Raw genomic sequence first — 17477 nt, 5'->3', positions numbered from 1 at the left:
AAAACACCATAGCACATTAAGGTAATCATCAGGGGACCCCCCACAAAATAATTTGGGGACCCCCCTGGGGGTCCCGACCCACAGGTTGAGAAACACTGTTGTAGAGAAACAGAAAGCCAAAAAAAACAGATGCCCTCTGGAAACCACCCATACCCCTCATTCCAGAAGCGGTCGTACCGGGTACAGCAAATGTCCCTATAAAAAAAACAACATCCAACGCCACACCCCGGGGCAGACACAGCCGTCGCTACATCACTACAGGCTCACCCACCTGTACGTTTGACAAATCGTCCCGCGTGGGCTGGCCAAACAACCTTGCCGTGACCTCCGCAGCGTAATGCTGTGAATGGAAAGCAGCGTGACCGGCCGCTACGCTGGGACCGGGCTTGGCTCGGCCTTGCTCCATTAGCGATGGATGGTGTCTGGCCCTGGGCTCGCCGTTTTGTCCCAGAGTGATACTCTGGGGCTCGCCGCGAGACCCCGGGTTCCAAAACAGAACCCAGGCCCCGGGTCACTAATGAGGGAGTGAGTGAGGACTGGAGAACTGAAGGTCCTTGTGTGACACGGCCAAACATGCAGGACCGCGGTATAGCTAGCACGCAGAGCCAGAGAAGTGGGGCTGCTGCTGCTGCTGCTGCTCGGCCATTAATTATCATCAAGTCAAGGAGTCACGTTGCCCTCTTTGCCTGATGTAGCCACAGAAAACAAGTGCCATTAACTAACTCCCCATAGAGATCGTTTAAACCCATTCAGAACCGGGGTCGATTTCTAAAAAACACCTTCTAAATTCTGACCTAACATTTCTGAAAAATATATTATAAACCAGTAAGACTCCCTAAGTCGGGAGATAAGCGACCGTCAGGTCGCATACACAAACCTTAGAAGGCAATGGTAGCCAATCAGGAGGGAATATGGGAAATGGGACAGATGCATGTTGATGACATGACTTAAGAGATACTGTGTAACACTTTGCATGATTTTAGAGAAAAATCTGTACGAGCAGTGTCCAAAAACGTGTTTTGAAAAATCTGCCTGATGGTGGCGCTAGATAGATGTTTATCTTTTTTTTTTTCTGCAGCCAGGATGAATACCAGTAAGACGCCTAAGGGCCATCTGTCTTGGCCATATATGGATTTTGTCGTCTGACATCATACATACAATCCCTTTTATGCCCATGTATGGAGATCCCTTTTATGCCCATATATCGAGATCCCTGCTCTGAGCATCTGACATCACTGTGATGTCACCTGTGATGTCACTGTGATGTGTCAGCCTTTTATGCCCATATATATGGAGATCCCTGCTCTGAGTATCTGACATCACTGCGATGTCACATGTGATGTCACAGTGATGTGTCAGGGGAACCACAGTGTCAGGTGTTACAGACAGACAGACAGACAGACAGACAGACAGACAGACAGTCAGAGATAAGCTGTGACCGTTCACATACTAGTAAGACAACTCAGGTTGACTTGCGACCTCAGGCTGACATGCGACCTCGCCCTAAAGGGATCTACAAGCCCTAAAGGGATCTACAAGCTCACAACGCCTCGCGCTGCGAGGCGTTGTGAGCTTGTAGATCGGATATTTTTGGCTAAAGTTCTCCGAATATGGATGTTAGGGTTCAAGTGGTTAATATAAAAAAGGAGAAAAAAGAGTTTCTATCACTCAAAGATTTGGAGGACCCTCTGGGGACCCCCTGTTGAAGACCCCGGGTCTACTGTAAACTATCAATAAGCAGAAAAGCCCCCAAAAATATCTTTAAAAAAAAAGTGCATGCTTTATCGTTACCGGTAACTAAACAGCTCTCATCTGTCCACTGTTTCCTGGTTTTCTCATCTAGCTCTCCGACCGAGCAGATAAATCATAGCGTGTGTTTTTTTCCCCCATCATGTCTTTCTCAAAGCAAACAAGACGTGCTCCTTTTACAAGGCCACCCTCTCCAACTGCTAGAGCCCGGGATTTGTATACCAATGTCTTTGGGCAGGATTCATGGCAGGAGAGGGGTGTGTGCAGGGACGTGCTGGCCATTGGGAAAAGCAGGCCAACTCCCGAACGGCCGGTTCATTCCCGGCCGTTCCAGGCCGGCCATTAGGAAAAAAATGTAAAATAAAATGTCGGCCTTCGTTCCATTTTGGGGGCTGGGCGGCCAACAAAGTAAATCGTCACTGTCGGGCAGAAACCTCGTATCTCCAAGTTTCAAATTTGTAATTTTTTTCGCAAAGTAAACCCCTGCTTCATCATACAAGGCCGTCGCACAAAAGTAGTGAAAAAACAGCAGATCTACAAGCACACAACGCCTCGCGGTGCGAGGCGTTGTGTGCTTGTAGTTCGGCTGTTTTCACTAGTTTAAATCATTTTTAAAATGATAAATACAAAACTAACGGTTTTGGACATACAAGGTTTCCAGCCGACAACGGCGAAATATAACTCATGTAATTGGCCCACTTGTCATGATCTGAAATGGCAAAGTACTGTAGCAGCAGTGCAGCTATAGAGAGAGATCTATCTCTATAGCGCGCAATGAGGGCCTCTCCAACTCTTTTTCCCGGGCTGAATCAGGGGCCCAGCACGTCCCTGCGTGTGTGTTCATGGTTTGTGTCTGGAGAGAGACGCTCCCTAAGCTTGCCAAGAGAGCCCAGACTGTAATCTCCACGAGGGATATGTCAAACAGTGCGATCGGCGAAACAGGCAAACAGACCATTTGCCGCTGTTGCAACACTAAGTAAGAGTGAACAAAAGAGACCGTTTTGTTGATGGCAGTGCTGTGCTCAAGGCTAGAGTCGAGACTGGTAACGTAAAATAAGAATTACAATATTTTAATCCGACATGGCAATAACACTTCATGTGGAGTAATATACATATAGGCTACGGGGCATAATATTTCTCTCTGACAGAACACAGCTGAATTGTTTGAAATCTTGTGAATTTAGCCTGAAAAGTTGTATGACGTGTGAACTGTTATGACAAAAGGGCATCGCAAATACGACTCTGAATGCCATACCCAAAGTGCAGCACTTAAGTAAATGTACTTGGTTACTTTAGGCCACTCTCCAACACCCCAACCAGAATCTTCCCCCAACCCAAACGCCCAGAGGAAGGCTCTGCCGAGACCAACAGGGACCCCTCAGCTCCATAACATGCAGCCCTCATCACACTTACCCAGTCAAAACACACACAACTTGGCCGCACCTCTGGCAAACTGTCACAGGGTTGTCCCACAGGACTCATACAGTGGCCTATACTATTTGTTTCTTTCTTTCTTCCGCCAGAACGAAGTATAGCAAATAGTTGAGTTACAAACGTTCGCTTTTAAAAATATATATACCAGTAAGACTCCCTAATCAGGAGGGAATATGGGAAATGGTACAGATCCATGTTGATGACATGACTTTAGAGATACTGTGTACCGCTACGCGTGATTTTAGGCCAAAATCTGTAGGAGCAGTGTCCAAAAATGTGTTTTGCAAAAATCGTCCTGATGGTGGCGCTAGAAGAGGGCCACGTGAGAAGTTGGAGGGGTGGAGGTTGTGAGTTGACATCCAAGGAGTGTGTGTGCAAAGTTTGGCATGGATAGGGGCAACGGTACTAGAGATAAGAGTAGGGCAAAAGTGTGACGTGACGGACGGATGGACGGACAGACTGACGGACTGACGGACGGATGGACGGACGGACGGACGGACGGACAGACAGACAGACAGTATAGCAGACAGTATAGCATTAAATAATTCTGGGCCTAAATGGGTTAATCATCATGCACTAATACTACTTGTTTCTTTCTTTCTTCCGCCAAAACAAAAGGAAATAGCCACGCTGAGAAATCAACAAAAGGGAAGGGGAAGCTTCTGATAGACGTTAAACGCTCTCCTGCTATTTTTCGGAATACATATTTGGAGCCCGTGCCCGAGATATACCGGAACAGGGGCCATAAATTAAACAGGCCTTTGATACGCGGAAACGGGGACACCGGGGACCGACATTTCAGGCATATATCCGGATATGTGATCAGGTATATAGCGTGCGCCGCGCATTCGCTTTTTACTGCCCCGTATCGGCACTGTGGGATTAAGTCAGCTGCGTTGGCCGCCGCAGGGGCGGTTGTTGAGTCCAAGAGTCATGGACGGAGGTGACATATCAATCCCACCAAGAACAGGGTGGCTGTGGGAAAACAGGGCGGGAACTTTCCGGAAACAACGGCGGGACGGAGGGGGAAAGAGAGAGAGAGAGAGCGAGAGAGAGCACACCGTTGGTTTTACAGCAGCGGTTTCCAAACTTTTTTGGTGGAGGCCCAAAAGAGAAATTAAGACGTTTTGGCCCGGGGAGCCAAACTAGTGAAAAACAGCCGATCTACAAGGTCACAACGTGTCGTTTCATCCGCGCCGCGTTGAGAGCTTGCAGATCGTCTGTTTTCACTACTTCTTAGACGTCTGCTTTCTAATTTATGGAATTTCTTAGGTTTTTCATTTATTTATTAATGAAATTACAATGAAAATCTTAGCTTTTGGGGAAAGTTTATCGATGTTATTTATTTTTTTAATAAAAGGCTTATGAATAAAAAACAAAATGCAGGAAACCAAAAATTAAGGGACCCATAAAAAATGTGGCCGCGACACACAAATGGGTCCCGACCCGGTGTTTTGGAACCAGTGTTTTACAGGATATCGTCTTGGGGAGGCGGGTGGGAGCGAGAGAGAGGGGGGGGGGGGGGGGGGGGCACTTTAACAGGAGAGAGACGCAGACAAACAGTTGGAAAAGCGGAGCACTCCAATGCCTTTTCCTTTGGCTCTTTCAGTCTTCGTTCTCTCTCCCCTCATAAGCAGATCTGGCAGTGCTCAATGCTAAGTATGGATTCCGGCCAGCACGTTGGGCAATTACAACATGCTAGAAAAATATACACTGTTTTTCAATGTTCAACTGCAACCTTTTTTTCCTTTTTCTTTTTTTCCTTCTCTTCTGTGCACTAGCTGGTAATTTAATTTCGTAATGGGGAAAGGTTAAAAGGCGGACAGTGGCTTCTAATATGGTGTTATTTTCCTACGCCAACACATTTTTATGACAGGCGAAATTGACCTGAATTAGGTTCCACCTACATCCGTTTTTATGCAAACAGTAAAACTCCACCGGCTGAAGCGACCACACAGCGATCGTTTTATGACAACACATTACTGTACGGATAAATAGAGGGCTATTCTGTCATTGTTACCAAAGCTTTTGTACATTGCTGAAAAGGGTTTGATATTAGATTACGAAAATTAAAAAAAAAATCTACGTACCCCCTATCATACGGCGGTCCGTATATAGCCCAGTACAAAGGTAATCCGTTTACATTAACAAGTCACAAAAATTACTGTAATTTCACTTGGCAAGCTTTCAGAACATGTCTGGGTGTTTTTTTTATTTATTTTTTTTAGTTTTTCTTCTTCTTCTAAGCATGTCTAGAGGTAAAAGGCAATCACTGCCAAATAACATTCTTGGATGACTTAGCCGCAGTGGAGTGCCAATGACTGGAGCTGTTGTCATCCAGTGTTTAGACTTGTTCATACGGGAGAGGGAGAGTATTTCTTCTCTTTAAAAAAAAAAGAAAACTCTGCATAGTGCACACAAGTCCAGAAACCATCAGGGGAGTGCAGCAGGCATGTTTCAATAAAGGAACAGTAAAAGGGTTGCTCTAAAGTTAAGTCTGACGGGAAATACAGGGTTGGGAGGGGCCGGTGTTTTGAGAGGCACGGCCAAGATTGCCAGCGCAACCACTACATGCCACCAAAACCAGGAAAACGCCTCACCTGTCTAAACACAAGCTCATCTGGCCCCATTTTTTATGTTTACCCATATGACAGTCATAAAGGGGTCATCAAAACTCAGTTTTAATTTCCTCTCTCTGCTTCTCTTCCTCTTGCACCAGTTTTCTCAAGTACGGATCGTAAAATTAAGTTCACTTTATTGCCTTTACGTGTCTCTATTCACGGCGAACAAGGACAATGTCACAGCAACCGAGGGTAGCAGTGGCTGAAACCCAGATTCACGGATTTTCACCTTGGTGAACACAACTGGAGGGAAAGCTCTTCGTGCAGATTCAGCGGCGTTTCGGAGAAGACGAAGAAGATGGCTCCGTTTTCGAGGCCGCTAAATGGAACATGAGCGAATTGTTCCAATGCTCCCTGAGCTATAAGCAACAGAGGTTGCTCTCGGCTCCTTCTCTCAGCGTTTCTGCATCACAATCACACAGCTGATGGGCGTGCAACAGGGCTCATTCCCTCATTAGACATTCTGAGCTGCATTGAGGGGCCTGTCGCTGACACAGAATGCCTCGTTCATTCATGAGGAGCTCGGGCAAGCAGGATGAGGTGAAAGAGAGGGGGAGAGAGAGAGAGAGAGAGAGAGAGAGAGAGAGAGAGAGAGAGAGATAGAGAGAGAGAGAGAGAGAGAGAGAGAGAGAGAGAGAGTGTGTCCTAATGAAGCTTTAGCGTTTAGTTTAAGCAGGACACAAGAGTCTCGCCCGCCTCAGCTGTAATCAGCTGTCATCAGGCGACTCCTTTCCTATTCCTCACTCACAGATCTGCTGGTCATTACATCACACTGTCATACTCCAATCAGAGCTCACGCTCACTAAGGGAGGCTCCTTTAAATACGGCTTGCATTCACTATATAAGTCTACTGTAGGTCTGCTTGTCTTTGATCCAAAGCCTCGGATCTGCTGCTGCTTAGCTGCCTCCTCCACCCTAGCCTCCTCTTCGATCAGAGTCTGGCATAGGCTCGAATACTTGTGATTTACGTCTATTGATTCAAGCTGATATGCCAATGTATTGCTATTGTACTGCTATTGTATCCCTATGGGGGGTTTTGCTTAATTCCACAGTTTGGGGGCCAAAGAGTATAGAGCCCCCTTTCCACTACAGCACCAAACCAGAACTAGAACCAGAACTTTCCGGAACCAAGAACTTTCAAGAACCTTTGACGTTCCGGGACCAAGTTCTGCTTACGTTTTCATAACCAGGAAGGTCCCAAAAAAGAGCAGCACGTTTAGTACTACATCAAGAGCAGGACCTAAAAAAGGTTCCCAGAACCATGTCTGAAGCCAGGCTGTGCGCTATATGGAAACAAAACCAGAACCAAAAAAAAAAAAAAAGGTTCAGGTTCAGGTTATGGAAAGTTCTGGTTCCACCTTGGCCAACGGGTGGCAGCCCTGAGAGACTTCCTCAAGGAAATGCAGCATAGATAGATAGATAGATAGATAGATAGATAGATAGATAGATAGATAGATAGTCAATGCTAGTTAGTGCAACAAGTATCTCACTGTCATTGTTAAACAAAGCAAAACACTCAGAAACTACCAACACAACCCAATAGTGCAATGTCAAAAATCAGTGCGAAAAAAACAAAACAGCTCAGAGAAGAAGAAACTAGGAAGCGTGTCACCGCAAGACGCACATGAGCACTCTCCCTGGAAGTTCCTTAGGGGTCAAAGTCAATACAGCAATAGTCAGTCTAAGTTAGGAAGGATAGAAAACGGTACATTTCGCAACGCGATAAATCGATCAGAATGAAAGCCAATAGAAAAGGGGGTGAGAAACTCACGCAGACACTCGTTGGCCTCGCGCGCGCTGGCCCTCTGCCACGGGCGGTCGTAGTGGAACGGTTTGCAGCGGTCGCACTCGGGCCCCTCCGTGTTGTGCTTGCAGTCGCACACCAGCTTGCCCTCCTTGTCCTTCAGGCAGCGCGAGGCGTGCCCGTTGCACTTGCACCGCCCGCCCACCTGGACAGCGGTGGAGAAAAGTACTACATATTTTCACTTAAGTAAAAGTATCCATACTGCAATGTGGACAGTCAAAAGTACAAGGGTATTGGTATCAACGTGTGCTTAAAGTAGAAAAGCGAAAGTGCAAAAAAATGCAGACTGTCTCATTTCGCATGTTTTCAAACAGTAAATGGTGCATTTATATAGCACTTTTATCCAAGGCGCTTTAGATTACCCGTGCATTACATTCACCCGTTCACACACACATTCATACACCGGTGGCAGAGGAAACCATGCAAGGCACCAACCTACTCACCGGGAGCAACTAGGGGTTCAGAGTCTTGCTCAAGGACTCTTCGACATTAACTCAGGGGGTGCCCGGATTCGAACTGGGAACCCTTCGGGAACCCTTCGTGCTCTAATAACGGTTTCTGTACCCCTGAGCTATGCCACCCCTCAAACAGTGTTGATTTTGTCGACTAAAACTATGACGAAAAATGTTTGTCGACTGTTTTTTTCACTGACGAAACTAAATAAAAACTAAACAAAAACTAAGCTGTGGTGACTAAAACTAAGACTAAATATATTGACAATTTCGTCAACAAAATAAAAACTAGACTAAAACGTTAGGGAGGGACTAGTGGAGAAGAGAGTAATTTTATGTTTGGTTGCTCTCAGGTGTTGCATGCTGAAAATAGCCGATCTACAAGCTCACGCGTTGTGAGCTTGTAGATCTGCTATTTTCAGCACACAACCAAGTGTAAAATCATTCATTACGATGCCACCAAGGCCTGCCAAAATACATTTCAGTCGACTAAATCAACTGTAGATTTAGTCACCTAAAATCTTATGATATTTAGTCGACTAAAATTAGACTAAAACTAATACTTTTCAGGTGACTAAATTATGACTAAAACTAAATGACATTTTATTCAAAAGACTATGACTATGACTAAAACTAAATAAGAATTTGCTGTCAAAAACAACACTGTTTTCAAATGTATCATTTGTATGAGAATCTTTTGAAAATAGCAGATCTACAAGCTCTCAATGCGTCGCATTATATAGGGCTGAAGTGGTCAATGTATGTTTTCAAAATCTGCTAAGTAACACGTAACTAAAGCTGTCAAATAATTGTAGCGGAGTAAAAGTACAACATCTGCCTCTGAGATGCAAAGTAATGAAACTTTGAAGTACTCCGGTAAAACAAGAACTCCTTAAATCTTTCCTTAAAGAGGTGGTGCCATAGTTTTGCACTTGTTCTGTTTTGTATGTGTCTATGGATTACTCTAAGAGACCCCCAGGTGTTGTTATAATATTCAAATATGTCTTTCCTGTGTATTTTTGGTTTCTTCCGGAAAGCTGAAAGCCTCCGAGTCAAAAGGCCCGATCGAAAAACACTGAGTTAATGACATCACAAAATCATCCCCTTCCCTTTTACCATACACCCAACACTGTGGGTGTGGCTAACCTCAGCTGGGTCACCACCCATCTGACAACCAGGCATACTTAATGAACTGGTGGGTGTGGCCACATAAAAAACAAAAAAACTCTTTCTGTACACTTTTGGAAAAAAAACTTCCTCCTAGTATAATCATAATACCTGATCATTATGTTTTTTTTTTGGGGGGGGGGATCATGGCACTCCATCTTTAAGCACAGCACTCGAGTTAATCTACTCAAGCGACTTTACACCTACTGCCCACCTGGAAGTCCCCCACGGCGTAGAAGTAGGCGGGCAGTGCCGAAGACGCCGCCGCCGGGTCGTCGTCGCGCCCGTTGCCGGCGACGCCCAGCCCCTGCAGCTCGCGGGGCAGCTGCGGGCGGCTGAACACCACGCGGATGTCCGTGACCGTCACCCAGTCCTGGAGGACGGGGCTGCTGTCGAAGTCCTTCCCGGAGGGCCGCCCGTCCAGCGTGCTGAACGCGATGAGGCCGCCGGAGAGCGGGTGCGGGTCGGTGTGGCCGTCGGTGCACAGCGCCTCCTGCTCGTTCTGCTTGGTGATGGCCGCCCGGTTGGGCCGCCCGTAGACTCGGCGGCACTGCGACGAGTAGAACTGGTACGGCGTCCAGCTCCTGGGATTGAATTGGATGTTTTTATTAGACACATCGGCCCGAGTTCCCCAAAGCGATTTTAGTCCATCCTAGCTCACGCATGGTCGTAGAGACCAAGCCCCGACCGTCATGTTCCTGGGTTTACATGGGTTCGGGCAGAGTGACTTATTTAGCCCCCTACAACTACACCATCATTCAGATTTCACAAAGTGCTTAATAAAGTCTCACTCCTGTCTAAATATGGTACGGCCTTCTATAATTACCCATATCCTCCATGTTCTTTAATAAGAAGCCTTTTTATCCCATCGCGTTCTGTTTTCCCATGTATTTCCTGACGTTCCCCATGCGCACCAACCCCATTGAGATAAACAGACAGTGATCAGATAAAAGGCTTCTTATTAAAGAAAATGGAGGATACGGGTAATTATAGAAAGCCGTACCGTATTTAGACAGATGTGAGACTTTATTAAGCACTTTGTTTGTGAAATCTGAATGATGGTGTAGTTGTAGGGGGTTAAATAAGTCGCTCTGCCCGAAACCACATGAACACGGGAACATGACGATCGGGGCTTGGTCTCTACGACCATGTGTGAGCTACGTTGGGCTTAAGATGGGCTAAAATCGTTTTGGGAAACCCGGCCATCTTCTTTAGCAAAGCACAAGTCGCCTGGGTACCAGAATGCTACGCTATACGTTCTGTGGATTTGTTTTGCCACTTCTAGTGTTGTAGTGCTCGAGTCAATGTCTCATCTCGAGCCAGGACCAAGGTTATAATAGTTTTGGATTTTTACATTAGTTTTTATTTTTATTAGTTTTGAGGTTTTGTTTTCAATTACAGTTTAGTTTTAATTTGTTTAGCTTAGTTTTAGTTTAGTTTTTATTAGTTTTAGTCTTTTACGTAATATGGGGTATTTGTCAGGGGTGAGATTAAAAAAGCTCCGGAAAAAGTATTGTCTAATAAAGAAAATCAACAAAACGTCATATTGTTGAGAGTGGCAGGAATGTTGAGACATACAACTTCTCTCTTTGACCTCACCAACTGGTGTTTTTTATTTTGTATTTCCACAAAAGACAAAAGACGAAAACTAAGGAGATTTTCTCTATAATTTTAGTTTATTTTAGTTAGTTTTTTAAACACACAATTCCGTAACTAAAATGTTTTTTCCATTCTAGTTTTCGTTTTTTAGTTAGTTTTCGTTTACTATAATAACCTTGGCCAGGACTCGAGTCCAAATTGCCATTGACTCTGTCTGGTCTTGGTCTCGCCTGTGATTTTACTCGGTCTTGACTCGGTCTCGGACTAAGGGACCCCACCGAGTCCACTCGAGTCAAGAGTCAAGACAATGCAATGAAATAATTGTAAATCAATATTACTAGAGTAAGACGCCTCAGGGCGACGCGCCATGTCTTGGCCATCTGGCCAGTGATGTATATCGGACCAATTACCCATATATGGAGACCCCTGGTACCCATATATGGAGATACATGTACTGTATATGGAGATATGCTGTGAGAGCCCAAACATGCTTACTCAGTTATTTGTTATGTGAAAGTCCTATGACGTCTATGACATCTGACATCATACATACAATCCCTTTTATGCCCATACATGGAGATCCCTGTCTGTAGAACCAGCCACACAGATACAGGCTGTCTTGGCCATAATATGGATTCTGTTAGTGTGGTACAGTATGTGGCCGTTGTGGCCTCCATATATGGGCATTCCCATATGAAGTCCTGTTAGATATGGGCTTAATATTGATGACATCAGGGATCTCCAATGATGTGTGGTTTCCCTGACATTGTGATGCGACTCATTGAGAGCTTTTAGATCTGCTATTTTTTACGATGATTATACAAATGATAGCCTACATTTGAAAATTTGTGAAATGGGGCGTTCTGCATAATGAGTAGGCTACTTTGACTTTTGTACTTTTGTACATTTTGATATCAATACTTTTGCACTTTTACTCAGGCACATTTTGAATACGGGAACTTCCACTTGCAACAGAGTAGGCCTACATCTACATTGTGGCACTGCTACTTTTACTCGCGCAAAACACGCAAGAGTAGGGGTGGGCGATATGGTGATAATTATCGTTGAGATACAATGTCTCCACGATAAGCCTTTTCAGAGATATCGTATATATCGTGATACAATTTAGGGAGCCTTGTAAAAAATCCTGTTGAATCGTGATTCTTTGCAGAATTCAATTTTAACCTGCATTTTGGGCAAAATCATCTCCACTTAACTCTGACAGTATACAAATGTATAGGCTATTTGTATACTGTCAGAGTTACATACTTGTAAAGTTCAATTTAGACCTCCCAAAAGGAAGCCAGAGAGTCTAGTTTTTGTCAAGTAACTTGAAAAATAACCATAAAAACCAACGTGAAAAAGAATCATGATAAAATCGTGTATTGTGATACAACTTGGGAAAATATCGTGATATTGTATTTTTCCATATCACCCACCCCTACGCGAGCGTACCTCTCCCACCGCGGTGTGCACGGGGCGTCATACCTGCCGTAGTCCATGCTCTTGTAGATGGCCAGCGACTCGGGCCGCGGCGAGCAGAACTGCAGGCTCACGTAGGTGACCTCGAACTTCTTGCCCAGCGACAGCGCGAGCGTGACGTTGTGCGGCGCGGCGTGCAGGTTCTCCGACTGCCAGCAGGTGAGGTTGTGCGCCGAGTTGAGGTCGGTGAGGTAGGAGGCGGGGCGCGCGCGCCGGGGGTCGGCCGCGTCGCACACGTGGCACGCGCGCACGGCGGGCCGGTGGTCGTCGCCGCCGCCGCCGGCCCGCTCCGCCACCTAGGATGGAAAAATATAGAATATCCAGTCAGGGTGAAAGTTGACCCTTTATTGAAGAAGAGTAACAGCATTCACAGATTGGCATATGGCATCAGAGGCATATGGGACACCTTACATACACCAGGATGCTCTCCCTAAATGGAGATACATATAAACAGGCTATACTAAGTCTGTGGTTCTCAACCTTTGGGTCGGGACCCCCAAATTATTTTGGAGGGTCCCCAGATGATGAACTTAATTTGCAACGTTGTTTTCTCACTCAACAGTAAACAAACCAACATACAGTTTAAGTGTACAGAGGGTATCTGCATATTTCTAAGTGACGATTTAAGGACCTTTTGATACCACTAAAATGACAAATTAAACATTGACCAAATTGTCAAATATTAGCGGCAGACATTGTGAAAATAGCCGATCAGATCTGCTATTTTCACAATAGAACCGTGTTATACAAAATGTAATGCCTCAACTCTTAGTGCTCGCCAGGGTGAGGGGGTCCCCAGTTAAAATATGATTATTTCGGGGGTCTGTACTGTTTTCACAGTAGGAACACGCTGACTGTCAAGAGCGTCCATGTTAAGACGTGCAGGCTTGGTACACTAAAAGGCTTTGCACACAGGACCGTTTCTTTCCATTTGCTGCATGATTAAAACGCATTGGATTTGGTGTGCAAGGCTGTGCGGAATCCACACTGCGGATCCGAAAAGGAGTCATAAAAGGAGTCAATGAGTTTTTACCGCATGCGACAAGACGCACAAATCGAACTGGTGCGAAAAAAACTCACAGCCGCAGCCACCTGCCGCATGGTAAATTCGGAGCCGGTGTGCATGAGGTCATAGAGAATAATTGTTTTCTTTAAAAAAATGAAATCGTCCGTTTTTTTTTGGTTTGTTTTTTTGTGTGAAAAAACGCTTCTGTGTGCAAAGGGCTTTAAGGACATCAGCGGTATTGCTGGATATCAGACAAAGGAGTACAGTGTAACAGGAATATATTTAACTGTTGTTGAAATGACAGCAACGGATGCTCTGAAAAGACCCCATGCTCTGAAGGCACTTAACACTTCTATGGCCACCAGTGTTGATTTTGTCGACTAAGACTATGACGAAAAATGTTTGTTGACTGTGTCTTTTTCACTGACGAAAACTAAATAAAAACAAAATAAAAACTAAGCTGTGATGACTAAAAACTAGGACTAAATATATTGACAATTTTGTCAACAAAATAAAAACTAGACTAAAACGTTAGGGAGGGACTAGTGGAGAAGAGAGTACTTTTATGTTTGGTTGTTCTCAGGTGTTGCGTGCTGAAAATAGTTGTGAGCTGCGACACGTTGTGAGCTTGTAGATCAGCTATTTTCAGCATGCAACCAAGTGTAGTCATTACGATGCCATCAAGGCCTGCCAAAATACATTTCAGTTGACTAAATCAACTGTAGATTTAGCCGCCTAAAATCGTATGATATTTAGACTAAAACGAAAACTTTTCAGGTGACTAAATTATGACTAAACTAAAATACGTTTTATTCAAAAGACTATGACTAAAACTAAATCAAAATTTGCTGTCAAAAACAACACTGATGGCCACAGATAAAATCAGAACAAACGATTCAGGACAGATTCATTGGCATTCTCAAAAAAAAACGCCGTTACGCACCGTGCTGCAGGAGCGCGAGGGCGGGCGCCCGCACAAGCTGGACACGGCCACCTCCTTGCCGAAGGCGGCGTTGATGAACTCGGGGACGCAGCGGCGGGCGGCGCCCGCCTCGTCGTAGCAGGGGTCCGGCGGCGCCACCTGCTGCCCAGAGAAGGGGTTGGAGGAGCCGCCGCCGCCGCCGTGGTGCAGCGGGGAGACCAGCACGGAGGACGCCAGGGCGGCGCTCAGCCCCAGCATCAGCAGCAACCTCCTCCACGGTTCCTTCATCCTGCTGCGATGGCCTCTCTATTTGTGTGTGTGTGTGTGTGTGTGTGTGTGTGTGTGTGTGTGTGTGTGTGTGTGTGTGTGTGTGTGTGCGTGCGTGTGCGTGTGTGTGTGCGTGCGTGGTTGAATGTACACAAATGTCTCTCTGAGACAGTGTCTGTCAGCGTCTGAGTGGAATAATGTGTATATTCTTATAAGCAGGTACGTTTACGTGCGCGCCTGCCTGCCCGCGCGCGCGTGTGTGTGTGTCAGTGGAAGTGCAAGGAGAGCGCACAGAGACCCGTGCTTGAAGTCGACCTCCGCTTTCCCTGCCAAAGTGAAAGAACAAAAAGAAGAGAGAACGTCAGTGTCCGTCGACCGATGTCAAACGAGACGATTTCGAGGCGATATCCAGGGACGCTGGAACTCCCAAATCCCAAGGGGAGCTGAGCTTGGAGGAGCTTGGTTCATGAAAATTCACATTTTTTAATCTGGTTTTGGGTTCTTTTTATAACGGTTTTGGGTGCTTATTTCCCGCACAACTGTGTAACAAGGAGTTGTTTACAAGTTATTTTAGCACACAGTGCAACACACAGCACGCACACAGCACGCACACACACAGTCACTCACACACACACACACACACACACACACACACACACACACACACACACACACACACACACACACACACACACACACACAAACACACACTACAAAATCGGGTATTATTTTTGTAACTGTTTTCTACTGTTTTTTATTCCCCATATACAACGGTGTTAGTTTGCAACAATGAGCCTATAGACAGTTTCTAGTTCTCAAATAACTAGACTTTGGCCATCAAAGTGGGATTTATTTTAAAACTAGAATTGAATATTTCAATAATAACATTTTGTTGCTTGTTGTTTTCTTAATGTGGTAAGCCGCAGGGGGTCCGGGGGGGTAATCTGCCTAAAATGTATGGCACAAAATGACAATGATTGTGCCTAGTGTTCACCCACCAAATGTCAGCTAACCCCTGGAAATGCACAAATGATATGTATTTGGTCCACGGAGCGGCTCCATGGCCTGCCCATCCCAAAATATTTTGTTCCAGGGACCCCCAGAAGTAAATATTTGAGTTAACAAGACTGACCTATGACTGTCTTGATCCAAGGCTAAACAAGCGAAGCTTAAACCAGCGCCCTCCAAGTTACACCACTTTTTATGTCAAGGACCCCTAAATTGACACTTATTAGCCAATGGACCACCATGAATCACTGCTGAATCACCATGCCCATGTTAGTTAAAAAAGAAAATATATATCTCATGAGGCCCCCAGCCTGTGTGGGGCCCAAGGCGGCTGCCTATTTTGCCTGTATGGGCTGCACGGCCCTGAAACTAAGACTAGCCTACCTCCTTTATTTATTATGCACCCAAATACCCTTCATGAATTATTTTATTTCATGATGGCCCTACACTGTATCTTTTTTGCAATTATTCTTGAGTTAAATTGTCCCATTAGAAATCTAATCCACATGACTGGCATAGCACAAATAATAGAACAGAGAGAGGGGAAGAGAAGGGGAGACTTGTGGATATAATTATGCTCAGCTGCAGTTATTTTGTTACTAGTGACAAGAGGAAAACCTAAACATGCATTGCGTTCTACCTTTTCTTTGCTGACATCATTCCTGAAAATTGTGGGGCCCCCCTGCGAGGAGGGGGGTGGGGGCCCTTTTGCAAATGATGACGGAGTTATATCTGTTCAATGTTATATGAGTCATACATAAAGGTTTCCTATGTAAATAAGCTGAAAAGCTTACTAGGATCTCCTTTTAGTTGACCTTGTACCAGTGAACTGTACTGTCATGAAACTGTACCCTTTCCTATGCAAACTTCTAATAAAGTCTTCAATCAATCAATCTCTCTGGAAGAAGTTGCACATGAACTCTGCTGGCGGACTGAGGCGCTCCAACACGACCACTAGCTAAATGCTGGGTGCAGTAAATGTATATTCCTTTCTTGGTAAGGGAAAGCTAAAGGAGTGCTCATTAACTACATTCCACACAGCTGTGTGGAGACTGGGCAAGCAGGCGGGGGAGGGGGAGAGAGAATTAGACTGGAGCAGTAGGGAGCATTTGGGTGTGTGCTGTGTGGGGGCCCCCTCTGCATTGCGGGGGTTGCGTGCCCCTCCCCTACGCCACTGCACACAGTGCTGCAAAGTGCATGATAATACTCGTCAATTCTGCGCTTCTTTATTAACTAATTTACTTTGCTCCATTGTTGGCTAAATGACGTTTCGTTTCGGCGTCTTTTGGGCAAATCTGAGCTGCAGTTCATCTAACTACTTTCGCCGTGGTTTCATCCACAATAAGCGTGGGAGGACGGAGGAGTGACGGTGGACCGGAGCGTTCAGTGTAAGCGATGACTGCCGAGCGAGCTCTATAAATGAAATGCACACACGTGTGTGTCTGTGAGCTTGTGTATCTGCTATTTTTCTATACCAATGAAACGGGAGATTAGCAGAGATATGTAAATGTAACCATTAAAGCAATAACACCACTCTGAAAACCGGACAATTAGGTGTCCGGCCAGAGGCTGAGCTGGGCAGAGGACAGCAGGGTCGGAAAAAAAACAGATCGCCCTGTGGGCGCTCAGGCACGACTGCTCTATATTTGATCAACATAAGGGGTTTAGTGGTGCTCAGGCAAGGGATGGGTATCGTTTGGATTTTTACAATTCCGGTTCCGGTTCTGCTTATCGGTTCCGGTTCCTAACGGTTCCTATTTCGGTTCCAAAATGGTTAAAAATATATATTTTTAGCTGAAACTGAATAGAGATTTTTTTTTTATTACACACACATTATTTGTAAACATTCTTTATTTATTTATTTATTGGGTAATAAAAGGTAATATGTCTCCAGTTGCATAATTGCACATTTATGGCCTAATTGTGTTATTATTATTACTATAATAGGCCTGCCAATGTTTGGGGA

At 45.2% G+C, this 17477-nt stretch overlaps 1 protein-coding gene across 1 annotated transcript in view; it reads right to left on the bottom strand.

The window, feature by feature from the left end:
- ntn2 (netrin 2) overlaps positions 1-14524 on the bottom strand; it is a gene marked incomplete at both ends in the record, with an annotated part of 94165 nt that extends 79641 nt beyond the window's left edge. Inside the window, 4 exons of the mRNA XM_080747016.1 lie at positions 7576-7753; positions 9442-9811; positions 12315-12604; positions 14258-14524. Of these exons, the coding sequence (XP_080603142.1) occupies positions 7576-7753; positions 9442-9811; positions 12315-12604; positions 14258-14524 (1105 nt within the window). The remainder of the gene's footprint in view (positions 1-7575; positions 7754-9441; positions 9812-12314; positions 12605-14257) is intronic.
- Between the last annotated feature and the right edge of the window lie 2953 nt (positions 14525-17477).

This window comes from Nannobrachium achirus (assembly GCF_963921795.1).
Source record: "Nannobrachium achirus genome assembly, chromosome: 18".
In the NCBI taxonomy this organism is placed as follows: domain Eukaryota; kingdom Metazoa; phylum Chordata; class Actinopteri; order Myctophiformes; family Myctophidae; genus Nannobrachium; species Nannobrachium achirus.
This window is presented reverse-complemented; position numbering and strand designations above follow the sequence as displayed.